The sequence below is a fragment of the Patagioenas fasciata genome, chromosome 6, assembly GCF_037038585.1.
Source record: "Patagioenas fasciata isolate bPatFas1 chromosome 6, bPatFas1.hap1, whole genome shotgun sequence".
Taxonomy (NCBI): domain Eukaryota; kingdom Metazoa; phylum Chordata; class Aves; order Columbiformes; family Columbidae; genus Patagioenas; species Patagioenas fasciata.
In genome coordinates this window covers 12,977,327-13,000,191 of record NC_092525.1, presented here as the reverse complement: position 1 = coordinate 13,000,191, position 22,865 = coordinate 12,977,327, and the positions used below count along the sequence as shown (strand labels likewise).

Here is a 22,865-nt window from a genome sequence, read left to right as displayed (position 1 = left end):
ACACATTTACCGCATCAGCTGACAACATATCAGCTTTGCAGCTGACCTGAGAACAAGTCAATTGGAAAACGTTCAACAGAATATATAATCTGTCTGTGTACCTCCTTAAACTTCACACTATTCATTGGTCAAGCTAGTTTTTAAAAACTAAAGCGATTTTAAAGGTGTGAAGACACAGAGCTTCTTCAAGATTGCTTTGCAAGCCACTCAACCATTGACAGGCACTCCCTTCAAAAGATACAAATCGTGGAGAGAAAAATCATAAAGCTCCGTTTGCTTGCTACCCACAATGAGGAACTTCTGGTAAGCACATAGGAGGGTTATTAGTTCTTATGACTACAGTGCTCAGCGGGATGGGAGAGGTTTGCATTTGAACTACCTTATTTCCCATGGTAATCCCCACAAGGTTTTGAGACTGAGCAAGAAAAAGAACAGAATTATTTTACACACAAAAGGGAACACCCCAAAACCAAACAAGCGAAATCACCACAAACACAACAACTAAACATACACCACCAAAACAACAACAAAAAAAATCACAACAAAATTTATTTTGCTCTTTCAAATCCATCCTGATTAGAGTGCATTAGAGTTGTGATAAATAGTAACACCAGTACTCATTTGTTCTATTACAGTTCCTCACTTGGTAAGCACTTGTGTTAAAGGCTGGAAACAGCAGATAACAGATGTTAAGATAAGGTAACATTATTTAACATCTTTTAGCAGCTTTTGCATTACGAAAACCATGTCCAGAAGTATGGAAAATGCAAATTGGATATCCTCACATCACTTTCAGACGGTTCTGCTCGTTAGGTCAGCCTTGCAGAGGCCAGATCAGCTGAGGTCAGGCAGCAGATGCCAACCCTCCGCAGCCACCGCTGGGGATCTCCCAGGCAAGTCTACAGTGTTCAATTTAAGGGCTGGTAATTACACAGCCAATTTAGTGCCACACAGATCAAATACACCCTCACACCTGCCCACGGAGCCAGAGAGCAGAACTCTGCAGCTGGGAGCTGGTTATAAGGGTGACACACATTTCCCCCTGGAAAACGTGCCCACTTTGCATGAAGAGGGCAATACCTGCAGCCCTCCAAGTCCTGACTTCGAGCCTTAGCAGGGCCCCACTGCCTCCAACCTCCACTAAAACCAGCTCAGGATATAAAGCCAAGATATCTGCCTGATTTTCAGTGTTTTCTATGGATGCCTCTGAAATTACCCCTTGCCCAGTAGCAAATGCTGATCCTTACCCTCAGCCACGCTGAAAACTACTCATGTGGATAGAGGAAGGAATGACAGAGGACTCGGTTATTGAGAATTCAATATACTGTCTTCCTTGCTAAGCAGCAGAGGGAGAAAGAGCAAATACATTAGATGTCACCACCACAGGTGGCAAAAATAAAGCACAAGTAACCCCTCATACTGCCTTTGTAGTAAGTTAACTAGGATAGATACAATGGAGTTCAGCATTTTGAGCATGTGCTCTCAAAGCACTAGTACTGAGATTTAGGCACCTGGCTAAACCTTTTCCACATGGCACTACATTTTGCTTTGGGTTCATGCACTCTGGCTCCTTCCCTCACCAAATCCCTCAGCAAACACCACCAGCCTCACCTGACCCCCCACAACCTTCCTAAGGCATTGAAGAGGCAGGGACTGTCCTCACCTGCTTAGACTGAGAAGACATTTTCTGAATCTTTGGCACATATTAAGCGAGGAGGGACGATGCTGGTAAACTGCTCAGCACGTGACTACACAATTAACGGTTATCAACTCAACACAAGTTGCACAAGCCAGTTCAGCCTCAGCATTTCACTTTGCAGCCACAATAGCTTGGATCTCGTTGAAAGTTTTGTATAGGATACCAGCAAGTCCAAAACAAATTTCAAAATAGAATAACTTGGGCATTCTATTTCAGTATTTGACAATAAAGCATGGAAACTAAGTGAGCCATGCTGCCCTAACCCCAAATCTGAAATCCATCTGTTCTACGGCATTTTCAACCATACAAATAAAATTTCCTGCGGCTGTGTCTTCAGAGGCCCAAAGATCTTCACGTCTTTCTCATGCGTCATTCCTAAAGACAAGACACTCTTGGGCCACATCGCTTAACACTCCAGCACAGCAGTTTCTACTTTGGTAATCCACAAAGAATTATTTCAGTCATTAACAGAATCAATTACACAAGACGCAAAATAAAATTTTATAACCAACTTTAAGGCAAAATGTGCAGAATTTTACCTGATTTTGAGAGACCAACCTTTAATTCTGAATATATATACTGGAAATATCTTTCCAGATAGTTTCAAGCTTTAGAGGTTATTCTGGTCTTTGACAACAAAGCCAGAAGAAGAGGAATATTTCAGCTGAAGCTGGACTGCACACCTGGCAAGCCACAATCGCCTACAAGGCTCTTTGCCCCAAGCCCCATAAGTCCTCCAGTTTACCTCAAACCAAAACACCTCTAAAATGAAATAGTATAAGTATGTTCAAACCGGGTGGAAAAACTGCCAGAAGTTAATATCCTAGCATCATCTATGCGACATACTCCTGAACTAAGACCTTCTGTTATGTTGATAATGCATGTTAGGCAGTTCTTTTGCAGTTAAAGATGGGTTCAACTTTGGCGTATTGATGATATGAAGACAAACTGAAACACTTTCTAGATTTTTATTGCAAGTTCACTCTCCATATTTTAATAATTTAATGTATAATCATTAACATTAATAGAAACCTCACCTTTTTCTTCATACTGAAATAATTTTTCCTCTGTTTTACGTTGAAGCTCTAAGAGCTGCTACAATTTTCATGGTTTTATGCACTCGCAGTGATTTTTGGTTTTTCTTTAGTATTAAAAATGTAGCTTAAATCCTTTGGGCACTATTCTTATTGCTATTCACAAAAAACAGACCCACTAGTGGACTGGCTTTTTTTGGGAACGGCTGGCTAGATCAAGCTTTTACGCTCAGAAGTTTTGTCACGGCGTTGTCCTCGACAAGTATTTACACCAAGACAAACCACCAGCATCTATTCAACAGCCAAAACTCTTGTCTCATCCTTCCATCTCCCCCTCTTCATAGGTGTAGAAGATTAGCACTTCTATTTTTAGCTATTGTCAGACTAGATGGGAAAGACTACCCTGGAGACCCCTGTTAATGGCTCAAGTGTACTTCAAGTTAAGGGTATGAATGCCCAAAGGCGTGGCCAAAACCAGCACTGCAGAAGGAACTGAAGCTGGAGTCTGTCAAAGGCTCCTTGCTGGCTACAGGAAACCTTGGTTTAAAAAAAGATTATCACACAGTCGCAGCTGTTTGACACATAGCAATATCCACGTGCTTTCTTCAAATCACAGCGAGACCAAGACAGGACACAGCAAAGCAAATACCAGGAGATTTTGACTCTAACAGTAAGTACAGTAGCAGGATTTATAAGATTATCATAAAACAAAGGAGAAAAAATTATCTTTCCCATGGATTTATCAAAAATTAATTTATTTCTATTCCTGCCAACACCTGTAGGGAAGTCAAACTGGGATAAATAATGCAGCACGGACCATTAGGGAGTCCAAGGGACCCTGGAACATGCTGTCTCCAAACTGTCCTATGCTGTAACCTGATCAAACAGGAACAACTATCATGGCCTCAATAAATCAAGGGAACAAAAACCACCAAAGTTAGTCTTGAATAAAGACTCTCAATGCCCAAAATGTCTGTTTTGCTGCATCCAAAAAGTCTAATCTCTGCTTAAGGGTCTTTAGAGTAATTCAAGAATTTTTCCCCATGTTAATTTGGCAGTATCAGTCGTAAAGGTTCCACTGAAAACAGATGCAGCATTAATTTCTCACTTCTAGAGAGCAGCTCTCTGAGATAATTCAGTCATATGACAAGTGGTTCCACAGACTCAAAACAGACAATGCTTCAGAAGGCAGGAAAAAAAATAAACATCAACTTACACATACCAATATTAGATGAAGCAGAAAACTGTTCAATAGGGCTGAGCACTAGAGGGTACTTTCAACACCACAGACAATGAAATACACTGCTGGTGTGTTAGAGACGTCATAAGTACTTTCAGAAAAATGACATTTCTTTTCCCTAAAGGTGGATGAGAAGATTAACTCTAGCAGGACTCCTAAGTACCTCAAGGGTATCTCTGATTTGAGTCCCATCAGTGAAATTCAGTCTGTCGCCCACGGCTGTGTTACAATCCCAAGAGACTCCTCAGCATTCTGGTTCCTCAAGATAATCCCTTGAGTGCAGAAGCCAGTGTGAATAATCCGAGAAAAATCCTACTGGAATACAGAAAGAAGAGAAAGCAGGCCTAATGTTATTCAAAAAAGCTCTTATTCCACCCCAAATCACAGCATTACATTGATCTGAACGGGTAGCTACCGATTCATCTCAGAGGAATTGAAATATACAATAACAAAATACAGTTTAAGCCATTTCCCCCTCATTTGGTTGTCTAGGAAGTCCCCAAGCTTACTATCAGAAGTTCTTCTTAAATTCAAATGGGAAGAATAGTAGTGGCCAGACAAGGCTAGAAATGTGGGCTAAAAGCAGGACCCTGAGCACGGCTGCACAAGCGGGAGCTGGTGACGGAAGCAGTACAACTGTAAACCTACATCCAATGAGATACCACATGCAACAACATGAGTGCTCAAGAGGTATGTACAAAAAAACAAACAAGCAAGCAAAAAACACAACATCCAACTTCCTCCTGTACAAAATAGTGAAAAACTATGGCCCAGAGTCAGTCCCACAATTCTCTGGTCTTTTCACTGCACTAAGACAGAGAAATAAAGTTCAGATGCCATACCCCTTCCTGAGCACAGGAAAACTTTGGTTTTACCAAACATCACTGAAATCTATGACCTCTCTAGTAATGTATTAAAAAGTGCCCGACCAAAGTATGCAACTCTGCTAATGATTCCAAGGAAATAAATCTGTGGTTTTATTCCCCACCTGCTCAACAGCAGCTGCGCAGCTTTCAAGTGAGATGAGGACAAGCCTCAAGTTCAAAGTAACAAAATCAACACCTAATGTCCTCCCACGTATACTCCTTCTACATCACAGCTGCATTCCTTACTGCTTTTCCACCATTCCTTACCCCGAGGAGTACGCTCCTACTAGTGCACCTCTGCTGCTCCTGCGAAGATCCAACAGTAGAGATGAAGGACCCTTAAAACTCTACAACCCCCAGCAGCTCCTCACCCAACAAAATGAAACATGACCACAAACTATCCTCTCCACCCTCCCCAGACACCATGCACTCGATCTGCAATTAATCCACATAGATTGATTCAAATAAAGCTCTGAGTTGTCTGAGGTAAAAGTTTAGTGATACGATTCAGCACACAGATCAGTTCACTCAGAGGCAAAATCATCTCACTGGAACAGGCTAGGGTTACTTGTTATGAGACTGCTATATGGAAGATGCACTCTTAGGACAGAAGAAAGAGATTTTCATTAATATCACTATATACTCTATATTGAGTACTTAAATAAAATAGTTAAGCATTCACCAAGAAAACATATCTCCTTATCATGCACTGAAAACAAAAAAAATGGGCAAAAAACCCCTTCCAAATCCTATATTCAGAGAAGGTGGCAACCTTCTCAAAAGGCTTTTGGTGCAGTTTAAGTGCCCCATCAAAACGGCACTGCCACAAGAAAACCTTTTCCTTTTCAATAGAAGATCAAACTATGTAGGAATATGCAGGTCAGAACAAGAGCTAACAGCTACAGGAATCACCCCTGCCATCACAAATAAATACAGCTGTAACTTTACTTACACTAACCTGCACTTCTAGGTCACTGGAACACTGCTCTGCAAGTAACCTCAAAGCAAGCGCAGTAACAGCACCCATAATAAGCTGTGTTCTGCAGCAGAAAATAAAGAAAAAAAAAAAAGGAGACTCAGCTTGGACTGAAAACAGAACTATTCGTGACAGTGATACCAGCTACATTCTATATATATATAGCATTATATAGATTTTATATATAGCTACAGCTATGTTCTAGGAAATGGGGTGTTATTTACTGGTGTTATGGGTCAGTGAGCACTTTAATGATACCAGTGCTATCACTAGAAGCAGTGGCCCCACCCTGCCCTTACTTTTAGCACCTCATTCCTGTTGTACACAACCTCACCCCTTTTGTCAGCACATCAGGACACCAACTCAGGCTAAACTCCATGGGTTTAAAAAAGAAAAACGGCACTTTAACCTCGTGCAGTTCCCCAGTCCAGTTCACTGAAGACTTGGCCATACACTTACACCATCAAATCAGGGCTGAGGGTGAGAGGAAGGAGCAGCTTCAAGCTTAAAACACACCCTTTGTCTATATGGCCAAATTTTTGCCAAGTACTAAGCAAGAAGGATCAGGTTTTCTGATTACTGCAGCACTCTTCCTGCTGGCACACATTCATACATAGTCACCATCATGCCACCAGCCCCTCCAGTGGAAAAACAAGCCCACCACCTGCTAAACTGCACATGCATTCAAATTCTTGCTTCTAAGGATGTGAATCTAGCCACTCTTTCAACATCCTGCACTCCAGCTCCATACAGAGGAGCAAACTCAAACTCCACACACAGAAAAGTGGACTTAAAGCTCTGCAAGTGCTGATTTACACCAGCTGAGCTCTGCCTCTCATTTGGATTGCTCTTCTAACTTCCATAAAGTCAATGGTAACAATCAGCTTTGAATCTTCCATTCCTCTGTAGAAGACATTTAAAATTAGTCAAAGCCATCTGAGAAAGGGGAGCAATGAGTGATAAGTGGTACATTCACACCAGCCTTGTTCCCTTTGGAACCTAGGCTTGATTTAAAAAGTGTCAGAGCTACAACAGCACATCCAGGCAACCTGTGACTTTAGCACAAGCTGTCCAGGGGTGGCACGCTCTAGAATGCAAATCTCCACAACAGAAGGGAGCAAAAAATAGCTGCTGGGCTACTACTGCCTGGCTGTCCCAGCCACCGCCAGTGGCCAGGGCTGGGAGGAACCTGCCTGGAGACTTCGGGGGTACAGTGCGTGTCTTGGGGCTCTCAGCAAGATGAATTCCCTTCAGCAGAAAGCCCAGAGGGGAACTGCTTAACACTTTCTAAATTGTCAATTTTTTTTTACTTCACAGGTTACCACAAAAAGCTTGTTGATCGGTAGTAATCATCAATCTTATTTGCCTTTTTAAACCATTACCCTCACCCTTGAAGAGGGATAAGAAGTGTTGCTCATACCAAATATTGGCAGCAATTCTAGTTATCAAATGCTAGGGACATTTTGCATGGAGGAAAAAAAACAGAGAAATGAAGATGGAACACTTTCCCTTCATGTTCCCCCAAAGAAAACAGTGTGCTAAGAGGTGCCTCCTGAAGGCCACCACAGTATTTGATCTCTCCACCACTCCTCTCCTGTTTAAAATTCAGGGGTAAACAATGTATGAAAGCAGCATTAATCATTTCAGAACATAAAAAAGCTGGAGGGAATACTCTGTGAGACCGACTGGTCTTGTTCAGATATCAAGAGAAATCATGAAAAATGTAGATCAAGGTCAGCAGAGGACCCCAGGGTGGCTGGGGCTGGAGGAAGGGGAGCAGGACCCCAGGTTGGCCTGGGGCAGGGAAGGATTCAGGGCACCCACAGCACCCACATGCCTGCAGGGATGGGATTGAGAAGGTGGAACCAGGCTATGCAGCAGCCTGAGGCAGGAGGATGAGAGACAATGGGCATCAGTTAAAATATGAGAGGTACAGACTGGATGTAAAGAAAATCTTTGCCATTGTGAGAACAGTCAAATAGCACAGGCTGCCCCAAAAGGCTGACCTGCCTCCATCCTCAGAGGTTTTCAACCCCTGAACAAACCGGTCGGACCCCAGAGTTGCCCCTGCTTGGAGTAGGAAGTTGGACAGGGACCTCCTGACGTCTCCTCCAGCCCAAGTTACCTTGTGATCCTATGACCTCCAGGCAGCACGCTGCAGGCACACGTGACAAGATTATCTATTAACGTTGTAGTTACGTTTATTTTTTCCTCCTCAAGATAATTAAATAACTCACTCTGCCTGTCCTGGTGAAACTCATTGTGGGCTTCAAAAAGTATTCTGTTTAGTGCCTTTCCAAGCACTGATAAACATCACCTTTACATCTCTTCTCCCAAGTAACAAGCGATAGGATGAGAGGAAACGGCCTCAAGTTGCGCCGGGGAGGTTTAAACCGAATGTTAGGAAAAATTTCTTCCTGGAAGGGGTTGTCAGGCATTGGAACAGGCTGCACAGGGCATTGGTGGAGTCACCATCCCTGGAAGGGTTGAACAGATGCAAAGATGAGGTTCTCAGAGACGTGGTTTAGATGTGGACTTGGCAGAGTTGGGTTAACGGTTGGACTCGATCTTAAAGGTCTTTCCAACCTAAACAATTCCATGTTTCTACATAATCCTGATCAGGAATTGGTACCAGAACACACTCACGAGCATAGATTGCAGCACGAAATTACCTCTGCTCTACCCTCCTCCATTAAAAGTGAAGAAACATTGCAAGAGGTGCGTCATGGGCTGGCAGACAGCAAAGGAGCAACCATGAAGAGACACGGGAGATGCAGAAGTTAATGGAGCTACTGATGAGTCTTTGAAAAGAGACCCACAATTTAAATTATTAAAGCAGTCAAACCTTTAATGAAGTTGGTTATAGCCTCATCATAAGACTACAGGAAACTACTAGGTTTGTCAGCACTGAAATTTCTAAGTGGTGTTCAAGCCCTGTAATTCAAGTACTTTTGATTCTATGTTTACAGAGTGCTAAAAGCCACAATTTACCAGGGTAATGCAACATTTAACCAGTAACTAGAGCCCACATCTTTGTGAAATGCAATTGAGAAAGTCAGATCACAGTCAAACTGCTAAACTTTTGAATCCAAGTTAACTACGTTTCAAACATCAACATATAAAATTGGTAGCAAAGATAATTTCCTTAAAGTGAACAAACATGAAATAAAGTTAAATACTGTCTTATAGAAAGGATGCACTCAGAAGTTTCTGTGGTATTATGTTAGAAATCCTATAGGTAGTGATATTTTGCTTAAAAGTTACTTCTTTCATACCTAGCAGGATACAGGAAATGTTTACTGTAGCATGACTGCCCCACAAAATTCATTTATGGGGAGTATCTGCAGATCGCCAAAGCCGCACAAACGGTATGGGTACAAATTTTCAGCCAGATGAGACGAACACAATCACTTGAACAGAGAGATGCAAACTGCGCCTCTTTTTCCTACGAAATCTTTGAAAGAACCTTCTGAAAGGTCTACTCACCTGACCAGACGTAATGCAAATCTTGGAGAAATGACTCAAACAATGACCTGAGAGAAGTATCTAAGAAACTGGATAGGACAGAAGGCTTGAAAGGTGACCTTGAAAAGGACAGTAAGACTAGAAAAGCAAAAAAATCTCAATGTTTTGTTACAGTACATGAAGATTACTTAAAAACAGCCTCTCCTGCCACTTAAAAGACTCAGTACCTGAAATCTGACCACCTTTGTTCATTCTGGAAGACTTCTGTAGGAGCCTCAGGTATTTCTCAGTTCTTGCACTTTAATTGAAGGAGTACTATCTTTTAAGGATGGTATTTTAAAACAGTTGATTCACATACATTTATACAGAAAGCAAGTGACTGGCAGCAGAGGAGTTAAGGTAAGTCCAGCTAAAAGTCCTTTCTTCCCTGCTCATTTTTTCAGCATCTTGATTCTTGCAGAGTCATTATTTCACTAGTTATTCAACCATTATGTGGTCACCTTATAAATTCAGCTCTCATCTGTCTAAACTTCAAATACACAGGGAAAGATTTCTCACAAAAACTTTCCTGTCCCTCCTTAGTTTTAAGATTATAAAGACCAGCAGAGACTAATCACTCCACATCTTCATTTGGCACAATGTTTTGTTAAGTTGCCCTTTGATATCATTATACTTCTGTCTATTCCTTCCTCATTACACTTAGATTGAGGTTGTAACGCTGCAGTAAGGAGGAGGATGCCCTCCTCCTTAATGCAAAGGACTAACAGAACTGGCTCTGAGAGTTCCAGGCTCTATTCCCAGTTCTCTTTATGAGCTTGGGCTGCAGTAATCCGCAGCTCAATTTCTGCCCTATGTAAATCAAACAATTTAACAGACACTCTGGGGATGCAAGAAGCATATCACAGCTTTTAAGGAAACCACCCCCAAGCTTACCTTCTTCACAGAGGAACAATCCTAAATGTTCTTTAGAGGGAGAAGATGAAGATTACTGACTACAAAGTACTTGAAAAGTCTGGGAAGAGGGCTGTCCTGGGTTTTTTTGGAGGAGATAAGGTTCTTGATGACAAAAGCAGGAGTCCTTATGTGTAATACATTAGTGCCCAGACGCTTCAGTCCTGTTGTATTACACCCAACACAAAGCAAGCAGTCAGGATCAAGTGATAAAGGCCTGGGATGAGCTACAGTGTTGGAGGAACAAAGCTAGAAGAAACAGGTGATTACTGCCCACTTGCTCTTGCAAACAAGGAGGATCTCCAGCTTGGTGCGGCAGAATTCAGAATGCTAAGAAAGAGTCCGGTGGTGCAGAACGGTGACTGGGACACGATGAGTGTGACTCAAGGCAGGCAAAGACTCGAGTCACAGGGAGGGAAACGGGAGCGAGAGGTTAAAACATTATGAAGACAAATACTAAAATACAAAAGCAAGTCTTTTACTGGTAGAGGAGAGCTAATAGTAAGGCATTCAAGAGGTTTTTCCATAATGTAACAGGAAAGAAAGAAGAACGTTCTAAGACAGCGTCGTTTAGCAGCCTGGAAGAGAAAAAGGCTCATAAACTTGTTATTAGAGAAAAAAGATTACTTTTTTTTTCCTGTTTTGAAAAGATAAACTTGAGGCAGGATCTAGACTACCAGAAGGAGGCAGACAGAGATACAAGAGAAGATGAGTAGGAAGGGAAGGATTTGAAGAATCAGTAAGGAGAGACAGTAAAAGCATTTCAGAACCCTGGATAGAAAGTGTTTTGAAAATGTAAAGACCTCCTTAAATTCCTCCCTTGGAAATCCTTCCCAAGCCCTGAACGCTTCTGAAAGAGCACGCACACCCTTTTGGCATCACTACACCTTTTCCATGAGGTGCTCTGGATGGGCTGGAGGGGGGTAACACATCACAGACAATGCAGTATTTAGGATTTTACAACTACTAGAAAACTATTGGTATCTCACAACGTTCCTTTCCAAAATCGCTACAGAAAGGGCACTTCATCCCCAAAAGATAAGCTCCCCCAAAAGCCTATCAAAGTTCTGCTCAGATCAACGTGCGGCACCTCGCCCTTTCCACTTCAGGAGCTCGGGAGCACTTCCATTCAGTGAAGAGTTTCCAAGAAGCACAACCACGGCTGACTCTCACTTCTCCCCCAAACCCTCTGCTGACCGTCCCCCAAACCGATGGACTGTTCAAGCCGCCAGAGGACTTGCAGCACACCCGGGCTAGGGCACGACTCCTCTACTACCGTTCTCCCTGAGCCCCCCAGGGGCTGCGGGCACAGGTTTCTCTTGGCCGGGGTCACACTTGGCAGCCGCTCCGCAGCGGCGGGTGATCAGGGCACCTACTCCAAAGGGGCTGGAGAATTTGGGGAAGGGAAGCCAGTGGGTTCCCCCTTCCCTCTCCGAGGCACCAGTTGACCTTGCCGCGGAGCCCTGAGCTCCGCAGCCGCCCGGGCCGCTCGCCTGCAGGGAACGTGGCTCCGTCCCGCCCGCGGCGCGGGGCTCGGTAACGTGGCGGCCCAGTCACCCCCGCAGCTCCCCGGCTCACATCCCCGGAGCTCCTCGCCTCCTCACACCTGCCCCACGTTCTCTCCGCCGGCCTCAGGCCCGGCAGCCGCGGCCTCGCCTCAGGGCAGCCGGCGACCCGCCCCCGCCAACCCCGCCGCTCCCGGCCGGCTCTCACCGGAGATACTGCGCACACAGCAGGCTCATCCTCCGCCGCTCGCCGCCCCGTCCCGCCGCGGCTCTCACAGCCCGGGCCGGCCCGCCGCCCCCGCGCCGCCGCCGCTGCTGCTGCTGCCGCGGCCGCCTCCGGCCGCCGCCGCCATCTTCCCGTGCAGGGCCTGCCGCCGCGGGGGAGGGGCGGCAGGAAGGAAGGGGCGGGGGTGTCCCCGCTCTGCGCTCAGGCCGGGCAGAGACCGCCCGCGCCGCGGCAACCCCAGCAGTGCCGGCCCCGGCAACGCCAGCAGCCCCAGCGGCGGCAGTCACTCCTTGCCCTGACCCTCCCGCCACCCCGCTGAGGCGCCCTGACCCTCCTGCCGGCCAGCCGCGCTTCCGGGCCCGGCCCTGCAGCCACTTCCGGCGGCGCCACCGGCAAACCCTTCCCCCCCGCCGACCCGCGGCGGCGCCCGCCGATTGGCTCGCCCGCTGCCATGGCAACCGAGGGGGCAGCGGGGCGTCGTCATGGCAACCGCGGCGCCTTCCCGCCCGCCGGGGCCGGGCCCGGGCCTGCAGGCTCGGCGTTCGGCGGCCTCGTCCGCCTCGTGTTATCTGCTGCCCCTTCACGGAGCTCGGGGAGGCGAGGGGGCAAGAGGCCCCATCCCTCCGTGTCAGGGTGGTGGTGGCCTCACACCTTTCTGGCAGAAAACGGTTTGGCGGGAACAATGCTGGGCGTCCTGGGCTTCCCACATAAACCAGGCTGCCCACAGCTCAGCTGCTCAGGTGTCCCGCCCTAAGGGTCACCCCAAAGTGTCCCGAACAGCCCTCATTTCCGAGTCCCTGCGTTACCCAAAATGTCAGCAGCAGCTGCAGTGCCTGGGAGGCAGCGAGCTCAGGCACAGTGTGAGCCCCGCACCAGGGACATGGCCTGTGGCACTGCGGTCAGCACGTCTCAGTGTGGAGCTGGGGCACGGGCACGTTGGGTGGTGACCTTGCACCTCAGTATGGCAGTCACAGAATCATAGAACCACAGAATCATTCCGATTGGAAGAGACCTTCAAAGTCATTGAGTCCAACCATAACCCAACTCTGGCACTACCCCACGTCCCTAAGAACCTCATCTGTGTGCCTTTTAAACCCCTCCAGGGATGGTGACTCCACCACTGCCCTGGGCAGCCTGTTCCAACGCTTTATAACCTTTTCTTGAAAGCAATTGTTCCCAAGATCCAATCTGAAGCTCCCCTGAAGCAAGCTGAGGCTGTTTCCACTGGTCCTGGCGCTTGTTCCTGGGGAGCAGAGCTCGACCCCCCCCGGCTCCAAGCTCCTTCCAGGCAGTTCAGAGATCAGAAGGTCTCCCCTCAGCTCCTGTTGTCCAGGCTAAACAGCCTCAGCCTATCACAGGTAAATATTTACACTATCTACACCATGTGGCATTGCCTCCTGTGCCTACTCAGTGACTCATTTTAGGCTCGAACTCATCTTTATGGGCAGAAAAAATCTCCTTGAGTTCAGTGGCCATTCGATGGTGGGCTGAAGAAATGAGACAGATGAAAACTGGGGATCAGATGAGCACTGAGGAAGCTGGCTGATGCAAATCATGTTATTTGAGCACATAAGTGACCCAAAGGACAAAATGAAAGATTGTGTTTCGAAACTAAAACCCTCACTTTTTTTTTTTTTTTTATGGTTGAAACGAGAACGTGTTTAGGGAAATTATTTTCAGGGCCTCACATGTTTAAACAGAGGCCTCTTGAGGCTGCAGAATCGGTTTCCTGGTTTCGGTGCAATCAGGGCTGGGCAGGGAGCCATTCCCCCAAACCTCCCGTCGAACACTGCACGGCACCTCGGGCGGGCACCACAGCAGGGCTTGGGGCTCAGCCGCCATCCCTGCAGGCTCCCGGCTGCAGAGCAGGAGCAAACTGGTTCAGCACTGGGCAAACTGGGGCCGGTCCTGCCTGCCCACAGCCTGTCCTGGGCTAAACCAGACAGGCTGAGTTTGCGCAGCTGCCACAGGGACTCTGTATCTCCTGGATCAACACACAAGTGCAGCTCTTAGAAGGTCCATCTCTCAGGGCACATTGTCCTGAGCTCTCCCTGGACGCTTCACATTGTCTGGAGCCTCGACCCTCTGGGTCCTGAACCATCATACTGGGGCCACCCTGCACCTCAAATATTATGTTCAGTTTTGGGTCCCTTGTGACAAGAAAGCCCTTGAGGTGCTGGAGTGATTTGAGAGAAGGGAACGGAGCTGGTGAGGGGCTGGAGCACAAGTGTGATGGGAGCGGCTGAGGGATCTGGGGGGTTCAGCTGGAGAACAGGAGCTGAGAGGAGACCTTCTGATCTCTGAACTGCCTGAAAGGAGCTTGGAGCCAGGGGGGGTTGGACTCTGCTCCCAAGGAACAAGCGCCAGGACCAGAGGAAAGGGCCTCAGCTTGCTTCAGGGGAGCTTCAGATTGGATCTTGGGAACAATTTCTTTCAAGAAAGGGTTATAAAGCATTGGAACAGGCAGCACAGGGCAGTGGTGGAGTCACCATCCCTGGAGAGGTTGAACAGACACAGAGATGAGGTTCTTAGGGTCATGGTTTAGTATCACAGTATCACAGTATGTTTGGGACTGGAAGGGACCTCAAAAGATCATCCAGTCCAATCCCCCTGCTGGAGCAGGAACGCCTAGGTGAGGTCGCACAGGAACGTGTCCAGGCGGGCTTTGAATGTCTCCAGGGAAGGAGATTCCACAACCTCCCTGGGCAGCCTGTTGCAGTGTCTGTCACCCTCACTGAGAAGAAGTTTTTTCTCAAATTTAAGTGGAACCTCTTGTGTTCCAGCTTGATCTCATTACTCCTTGTCCTATCATTATTTGCCACTGAGAAGAGCCTGGCTCCATTCTCATGGCACTCACCCTTTATATATTTAGTGCCAAGGTTGGGTTAACAGCTGGACTCTATTTTGAGGGTCTTTTCCACCCAAAATGATTCTGTGATTCTGTGATCTCTGAGGAGACCCACCAGGCAGCACATACTGCTGGGCAAATACCTCACACTTATCTCTGCTCTTCCCATATTTTTCCATCCATCCATTCCTTCTCCTTACAGAGGAGCTGAATAGGCCAAATTTTGAAAGCAGAAGCACCTTAAGCTGGTGCCGCTTGCCCTTCCACCAGCCCCTCAATTCCATTCCCCATTTGCAGCCGGATCCTGCCCCAGTCCCACGTTAGCAGTGTCCCACAGCAGCAAAGTGGTGCTGCGAGAGCAGCTTACGTTGACGCACACAGCAAAAGCCAAAACCCAACAGGAACACAGGCTCCCTGTGAGCCCCCCCATAGAGGTGACTTGGGATTTTCATGTCTGTTTTCTCCATTGCTTTTCTCCCAGAGGCTGTTCCAGGGACTTCCTTCTTTAGTTTTGGCCACACAAACTCACTTTTCTACCTTTTTTCTGCCCTTCTTTTTTTCTCTGGAGAGAATCCCCTGCCAGAGGCTTCCTGCCAGGCACAACGATACCGTACAGCCTGACTATATAGTAGCCACCAAACTTCAAAGAGCCCTCTGGCACATCATCGGCTTCATGTCCCCTGTGGCAGCAACAATATTGCTTAAAAAATGCTCAAAATTAAATTAATGTTAACCTGCACTGTTATTGCTTAAAAGGTGATTATTTATTTTCCAGTCCGTTTAGTACCGTGCAGGACCTTAGGCAAAGTCACTGGAGCGCAGGTTGGTTGTCCCGTGCAATGGGAAGGACACTTCTGAGCTCGACAGGTTGGATCTGTGCAAACAGGAGTTTTTAGGGCTGCCTCTCCCTGACCTTTGCACTTGTGTGTGAATCGGAGAGGGGAAATTTGAAGGCAAAAGGTTGATTTGGGGTATTTTGGCCAGGGCACGTTCTGCCTTTCTGCTGTATCTCTTTGATGAACACAAGTCTCATCCAGGAGGTCAGAAAGCAATTCCTCAAGGTGTCATGCTCAAGCAAGGAGCGGGCAACGTTGACTCAATGGCTCTTGTTTGGACTTGTCCGAGTCCACTCCACCTCCAGAGCCACCCCAAAATGCCCAAGAGGTTCACGTGGGGCAGAACTGGTTTCCAAGTCTTGAGCAGTGGGGAACAGGCAGCCCCAAGTATTTTCAAGTGAATCTGATGGGGGTTGTTGCCGGTGTAATTTAACCTGTTTAGCACCAGTATAAATTGCTGAGCAGTGCCGTTCCTCGGGGCAGCGACGTGAAGGAAGCTCTGGCCCATCAGGGCAACCTGCCCAGCCACAAAGCCTGCCTTTACTTCTTCTCACTCCTCTTTAATATCTTCCAGCCACAGAAGGGAAGGATGTCAGACCCTGCACAGGTTTTTCTCTCTTTTTCAGGGCTTTTCCTCTGAATTGTGGAGTCTTTTGCCTCCCTCTGAGTTTCTACACCATTGGAGCAGTGAGTTTCTCTCCCTTGCACACTCCTCTTACCTCCTGGAGAGCTCTTCCACATCCCCGCACCTTCAAATTTGGCCTCAGTTTCTCCCACACAGCATTTTCAAAGACTCAGAGTTGCTGGTGATTGCTCTTATGAAATTCTACTCCAAACCTTTTGGTGCACAAAGCACGGGGGCTCATTTCCTTACATTGAAGGGGGAGCTGCAAGTCAGTCTCCCTGCAGTTTTGTTCCAAGAGATTTGTGATGAAAATTATCTTCAAAGAAGCAGATTTTTTTGTAGAGGTCAACACATATTCTCATTTTTATAATAAAAGAGTCAATAACTGTGGCCTACCATTTTATTAATTGCAGAGCATTGGGAAGGATTTGATGCCCAGATGAGGACAGAAGACCAGAGAACCTGTTAATGGCCTTTTGCCAGGTTGTCTGCAGGTTTGGTGATTATTTCAATCTGAAGGATGTCAACGTGTGAAATTAGCACTTGCAAGCAATTGAAGAACTTGAAGGAAGAAATAAAGTATGAAGATACCTAAACAATCTTCATTTTGCCCTGTATTCATCCCTCTCTGTAATTATGTTAATGTGATTAAAATGTATTTATTGTCATCCCAGATTATGCTACTTCAGTTTTTAATTGTTAGTGACAAAAGCCTCATCTTACCCTAATTAGGACCTCATTTCTCCAAATATGGCCTATATGCAGAACTCCAGGAGTTTTGACTGTGTAGAGGTTTGTCAAGTCTTCATCATTCCCTTGCAAATATCATTCAGGCCAAAGAAAAAAATCGTAAAACAGGGCGCACCTCTTAAAGAAATCCCCTTTAATCCTTATAATTCATAAGGTATCTAATGGATTTACTTTTAATTCTTTAAGTGCTGCACATCCTGAGGAGCAGCACCCTTTCACACTAAATAGAAGCTAAATCTCAGAAGGGAAGGAGAAAGCAGCCGTTCCTGGGAAGCCACGCCGAGCGCCTCCTCCTCGCATCCCCATCCCGCAGAGCCCAGCTCAGACTGTGGCTGCGCAGATCGATCCATCCTGCACGCCTGAGCTGTAACCTCAGACAGAATTAGAGACATTAAAACACCTGTGGAGCTAATTGCATCTGTGGCCAACACTCAGCTACTGAATACAGGCGAGAGAGAAATCTGTTATCGAGCTGACCTTCCCAAGGAGATACCTTGAAAAGTCAGCCTGGTGTCCTAGAAATGTCACACAGCACTTGGGATCGGTTTGCAGAGGCCACCACAGCGAGATGTTAGGTCCACAAGTTCAACATGTCCCCAGGAGCTTTATGCCCTGGCCTCTTTAAGCAGCTTGTTCCAGGGAATGAGGAACTATACCCTGAGAAAAGCTTTTGAGCTGGAAGAGATGATCGCCAGATGGTCCCTGGCCATGGTCCCCAGGCTACTGAGGAATTTCCAGATGCTGGTTATAAGTCATCTTCTTCACCATCTGAAGAGCGCTGCTCGCTCCTTCCTTGGGTCATGAGAACGGGAAGGTTTCTTCCTTTGGGCCAGGCTGTCCCATCCCACGTGGCCTTAGACCTGGTTTCCAGCTCAGCCAGGTTCCCGCCATAGCACTTAGCCCTGAGCCTTAGTCGTGTGCTTCCACTGACTGCCCTGTGCCGTGTCTCCATGACCAGCTGGTCAAGCTTGGTGGGTCCAGCCCGGCCCAATCTGCTAGTCCAGTATGGCTTCTGTACGTTTGCAAATCCCTTCTCTCTCAGGGTCTGGGTTTGCAGGCCTGAGTTTTGTTCAGACAGCATCTCAAAATGGGGTGGACAAGAAAAACCTGCTTAGTGGCATTTGGGGGTTTTATTCCAACTGAGCTACAAAACAAGTACCTCCCTATTTCAAGATATTTTGCTCTTTAATCTTAATTCTCAAGAAAAGTACCTTTTTTTTTTTTCTTAAATGGGGGTTGTTGCATTACAAAATGTTACAGGGCCAGCATGTGGAGAGCAGAACTGAACCCCCCCTGTTAGCTCTAGCCAGCTCTGAATTGTGCCAGGCTGGGTTCATGACTGGTTAAAGCCCCTCTCAGTCCTCAGCTGGACCTCACAATCACTTGTCTGTGGTTAACATGGCCAAAGAACTTGATGCAGTTTGTACTTGCTGGGTCCAGCAGCAGAGAGATGGGGGAGCAGTGAAAAGGTGACCAAGTTCAGGATCACTTCCCATATGTCTGGTGCCACCTGCGACCAGCCCGCAGCTGAAGGAGCCTCCTCAAGGCCTCCATCCTCTGCTCGGGAGATGCTTTTAAGCTCGGCTCCCTGCTCACCTGCTCTGCCAGAGCAGCTCACTCCTGCTACCTGCCAGCTCCTTTTTTCAATAGATTTTGGTTGTGAACCCCAGGTGACATTAACAGGTCCAGCCTTTCTTCTTGAGTCCCTCCAGCAGCGATTTTGCAGTGCTGCTACAAGCTGTGTCAGGGTGGGCACGTCGCTGCATTTCTCCCTGCTATTTCCTTCCTCAGAAGATAAAACCAAGCTGATCGTCCGTCTGCCCTCTGTCTGTCCTGCTGTACCAGCTACACAGATGGCTGCTTAGCACTGGAGGCTGGCTTGAAGCCCAAATCGGCTGGGGGGCTTGGGGTGCTCCGGCGCTGTGATCACAGCGAGGGCTGGCAGGGAGCATCTGGCTCTGGTGGTGGGAAAGTTGCACCCGCACATTCAGAGAAAGCAGCAAAAGGAAAAGCAAATCAAGACTAGACTGGAAAACATAGGGGAAGAAGGGTGATCTGACCCTGTCCTGCACACACAGCCTGTGTTGGAGGTGAGGAGTCTCCCCATGCCCCCCAGTCTCTCCCAGGCGCTCGGTTCTGGGTGCACATCTTGGGCTGGCTGAGCCGCCACGCTGCCTGGCAGGTGTTGCTCCTGCACCAAAACCTGCCGTGTTGCTAAGTGACAGCTGATTTACCACACCGCTTACCCATCCCGGCTCACGGCAGGACAGCAGAGGAATGGGTACAGCCAGCATTGGCCAGATCTCATCCCTGCCATGACCAGATGGTGCATAACCCACACCTGGAGAGGCCACCTTGACCTTTTGTTCTCCTGTGTTTACAGTCAAACTCCAGCGTGAAATGGAGAGGGCAGATGGCTTCGGCTGTGTGTGCCAGGAGCTGGCAGTCCTGCTGGTTTGCGGTGTGGATCGCCATGCAGAAGGAGAGCTCAGCCACGTGTGGTTTTCTCCATTTGTGCTTTCTGCAATACCAGCACTTGATGCTCCTGCAGCTGCCAACCTATGGAAGGCTGAAGGAAAAAGATAAAAGATGCCCACCCCCCACCACCCCCCCGCAAAATTACTGGGGAATAGAGTTAGGATTAACAAAAAACTGGTTTTCAAGCATCTCACCTCAGCTCTTGCACAGGAGCTGTAGTGGCTTGCAGCTTGCTCCATCACACAACCAACAATTGGTACCTCTGGTAGAGACACTGGAGCCTCTGCAATGGAGAACAAGCACCATTATCTCCGCCTTGCCAGTGTGCAAACCAGCTTACCCAGAAATGTCAGGTTTCCAAAGGAGAAGAGGTTTCTGTCCCTTGCTGGATTATACGACAGCTTCTCAACTTGTTGGCTGATTAAAAAATTGGAGAACAACTTTTGTGAAAACAGAGAAAGACGCACGCACGTGCACACAGAGAACCAGTTGGTCAGCACACACGTGGGATCAGGGCAGGCTTGAGGAATGTCCTCTTTTTCTGCTGTTACCCCAGGGCTTCTAAATGCTAATTAAAGGCTGTGTTTTTTAAAGGCAGAGTTATACCAAGCACAGCATCAGTGTTAAGCTGCACAGAGCCACAGCTTTTCCTAAAGCAGCCAGTCTTTCCCTTTCAGGGTAAGCTCAGAAAAGAAGCACAACAAACCCAACATGACCCCCAAAATCCCCTCCCGTTGAATCATCAAATGTCTGAACAGATCTAGTAGGAGGGTACCGCACCTTTACTAATTTTCTGTTATCTGCTCGTTTATTTACCGCCCTTTCCCCACACAGCTGATGGAAAGGAATGGATCTTCTTCCGCTGGTGTTTCTTGCAGCTGAGCCGAGCAAGCAAAGGTGACACCGACATTTTTAGGACACAATCAGGACACTTTGCACAGGTTAGGGGCCATCGTGTGCATTTAATTCGGTGGCTGACCTCATCCAGGCTTGTGCCTGGGTCACACTGCCACCAGGTTGGTTTTGGTAGCCTCACTCCCAACCCAGCAGGGTGACGGTTGGGTGGCTGTTCTTGGTCCCACCTCATTGCCCAGCCAAGCCCACCTTGCAGCCGATCTGCCACATCCGTGTCACCTACCAGCCTGTAGTTGTGGGCTTTGCTTGGCTCCAAGACTGGCACCAAGAGCAAACCTCCGAGAATCCAAATCATTTGGTGTTCGCAGCAGCAAGCTCCACATCTGGATTTCCACTGGTGAGAAAAGAAGATTCCTTTCCTTCAGGATTTTTGCCTGTAGACAGACATCTACACCCTTAACACCACTTTTTTCCTCCTACTTGAGAGTATTTGCCTAGTGTTTTGTTTGTTGTCGGTTTGGGGTTTTTTATTTATTTATTTTTACTTTTTTTCCTGACTAGAAGAACCTCTGACTAATGCATGTAAACTGCTTTCTCCTTTCTGTGCTGCATGTGCTGTATGGGTGGGGTTTTTAATGGTTTATTTCAATTCTAGCAGCTGTGCCTGCTTCCCTCCCAATCTCCTTCCTGCAGCTTCCAACCTGCAAAATCTATTCAAAGGGGGGGGCTGTGAGTTCTCAAACACCAGCAGGTTTTCAGCCTGCTTGTCGCCAAAGAGGACCCCCCCCCCATTAACATGTGCCATGTCTCCCTGGGGATCTGGATGGAGTTGAGGCAGGGAGCAAGGGGCAGAGCACACCGGCTGTCTCAGCATCCCTCTCCTTCAATGCCAGCTTAGTCTGAATTAAAAATCAGCTTAAAAATATAACCCTGGGGTGTGTTACCGCACCCCTGTGCAATGAGAGACCAGCACATGCTCCTGAGGGCATGGCTGCAGCCAGGGCCTCTACAACAAGGATTTAAGGGTTTCCTGAGCAAATGGCCTCAATATCATCTTGGGTTCGTATCACTAGAGGATAGGATCAATGAGCATCCCAGCACCTGGCTGAGCTGGCAAAAGTTTTCAAGCAAAGGGCTGGAAATAATTTGTCTTAGCAGGACAGCAAGAAACACATCCTGCTGGGGCAGGCAGGGCTGGAAGCCAACACCCCGGGAAGGCAGAGGGGAGATAACGGTGGCTCAGAGCCCTGTGTTGGTACCTGTAAGAAGAGAGGGAGGAGGACAGATGAAGGAAGAGAAAGGGAAACCTGTGTGTGGGAGATGGAGAGGCCAGAGACAGAAACAGCCTTTGGGAGGTGGCTGAAGGCAGCTGCCTGCAGCTCTGCCAGCAGTGGCTGGCAGCAGAGAGGACTCTGGTGGCCCTTTCTCCAAGAGAGAAGCCTCATTAGCAGAGAGCAGCAATGCTGCAGTCATACAAATGAGGAATGAAAGCAGTCAGTCAGTCAGTCTGGTACTGGTTTACCTTGCTGTGAAGACTAGTTTTCAGTTCACCCACAACATCTATGTGATGTTGGGTTCCTTCAGACAGAAATGGAGGTGGTGGGTGAAGCTGAAGCCCCCCAGGCTGGCTTCCCCTTGGTCCCCCTAGAGAAGGCTGTTGCAGCAATGCTGCACTAAGGCTGAGGCAGCTGGGAGGCCCGAGTGTGTCCCAGGCTGGGCGTGTAGGTGTTGGGGTGTCTGGGGTCATCTGAGCAGGACAGGGGACAAGCACAGTGTGGCTGCTCTCGAACACCAAGTTTTGGGGGTGATTTGGTGTGTGTTACGTCTCAGCTCTGAGGAAGCCAATGCATTCCCTTTGTTTGGTGGGGATGGCATAGCCCCTGCGTGTATGTGTGTAGGTATCTACCACCTCTCCCCAGCCCCCTGCGGAGCAGGGAGATGTCTCTGTGTACGTGTGCATACACACGTGAAGTAGTGCACATGCATGTGCACACACAGAGGGTGTGGATGTTTGCACGTACATACTTGTTTGTCCCAAGTAACAAGTGATAGGATGAGAGGAAATGGCCTCAAGTTGCATCAGGGGAGGTTTAGATTGGATCATGGGAACAATTTCTTCCTGGAAAGGACTGTCGGGCATTGGAACAGGCTGCCCAGGACAGTGGTAGAGTCACCATCCCTGCAAGGGTTGAACAGACATGTCAATGAAGTTCTTGGGGATGTAGTTTAGTGCCAGGGTTGGGTTAATGGTCAGACTTGATGGTCTTGAGGATCTCTTTCAACAAAAACGATTCTATGTGTACGTGCATGTGTAGAGGTGTGCATGTCTCTGCAAATGTGTGTGCACATATTTGTGCCTGTGCAGGTAAATGTGTGCATGGAGGGGGGTGCACACATGTGTGTGGGCATATGTGTATATGTGTGTACGCATACATGTATGTGTGTATACACATAAATGCGTGTGTACACACCCAGGTGCCTGGCCGCAGCCCCAACCCCCGGGCAGTGGAT

General features: G+C 47.6%; 1 protein-coding gene across 5 annotated transcripts in view; it reads right to left on the bottom strand.

The window, feature by feature from the left end:
* Nucleotides 1-12,327, bottom strand: part of SMG7 (SMG7 nonsense mediated mRNA decay factor) — a 51,856-nt gene extending 39,529 nt beyond the window's left edge. For 3 of the 5 annotated variants that reach the window (XM_065841842.2, XM_065841845.2, XM_065841843.2), the window contains exon 1: nucleotides 11,945-12,327. In XM_065841842.2, the coding sequence (XP_065697914.2) occupies nucleotides 11,945-11,973 (29 nt within the window). In that variant the 5' untranslated portion in view covers nucleotides 11,974-12,327. Of the gene's footprint in view, nucleotides 1-4,136; nucleotides 4,289-5,797; nucleotides 5,880-11,944 lie in introns of those variants that run through there. The other 2 variants (XM_071809959.1, XM_071809958.1) reach the window with 2 other exon arrangements.
* Nucleotides 12,328-22,865: the final 10,538 nt, after the last annotated feature.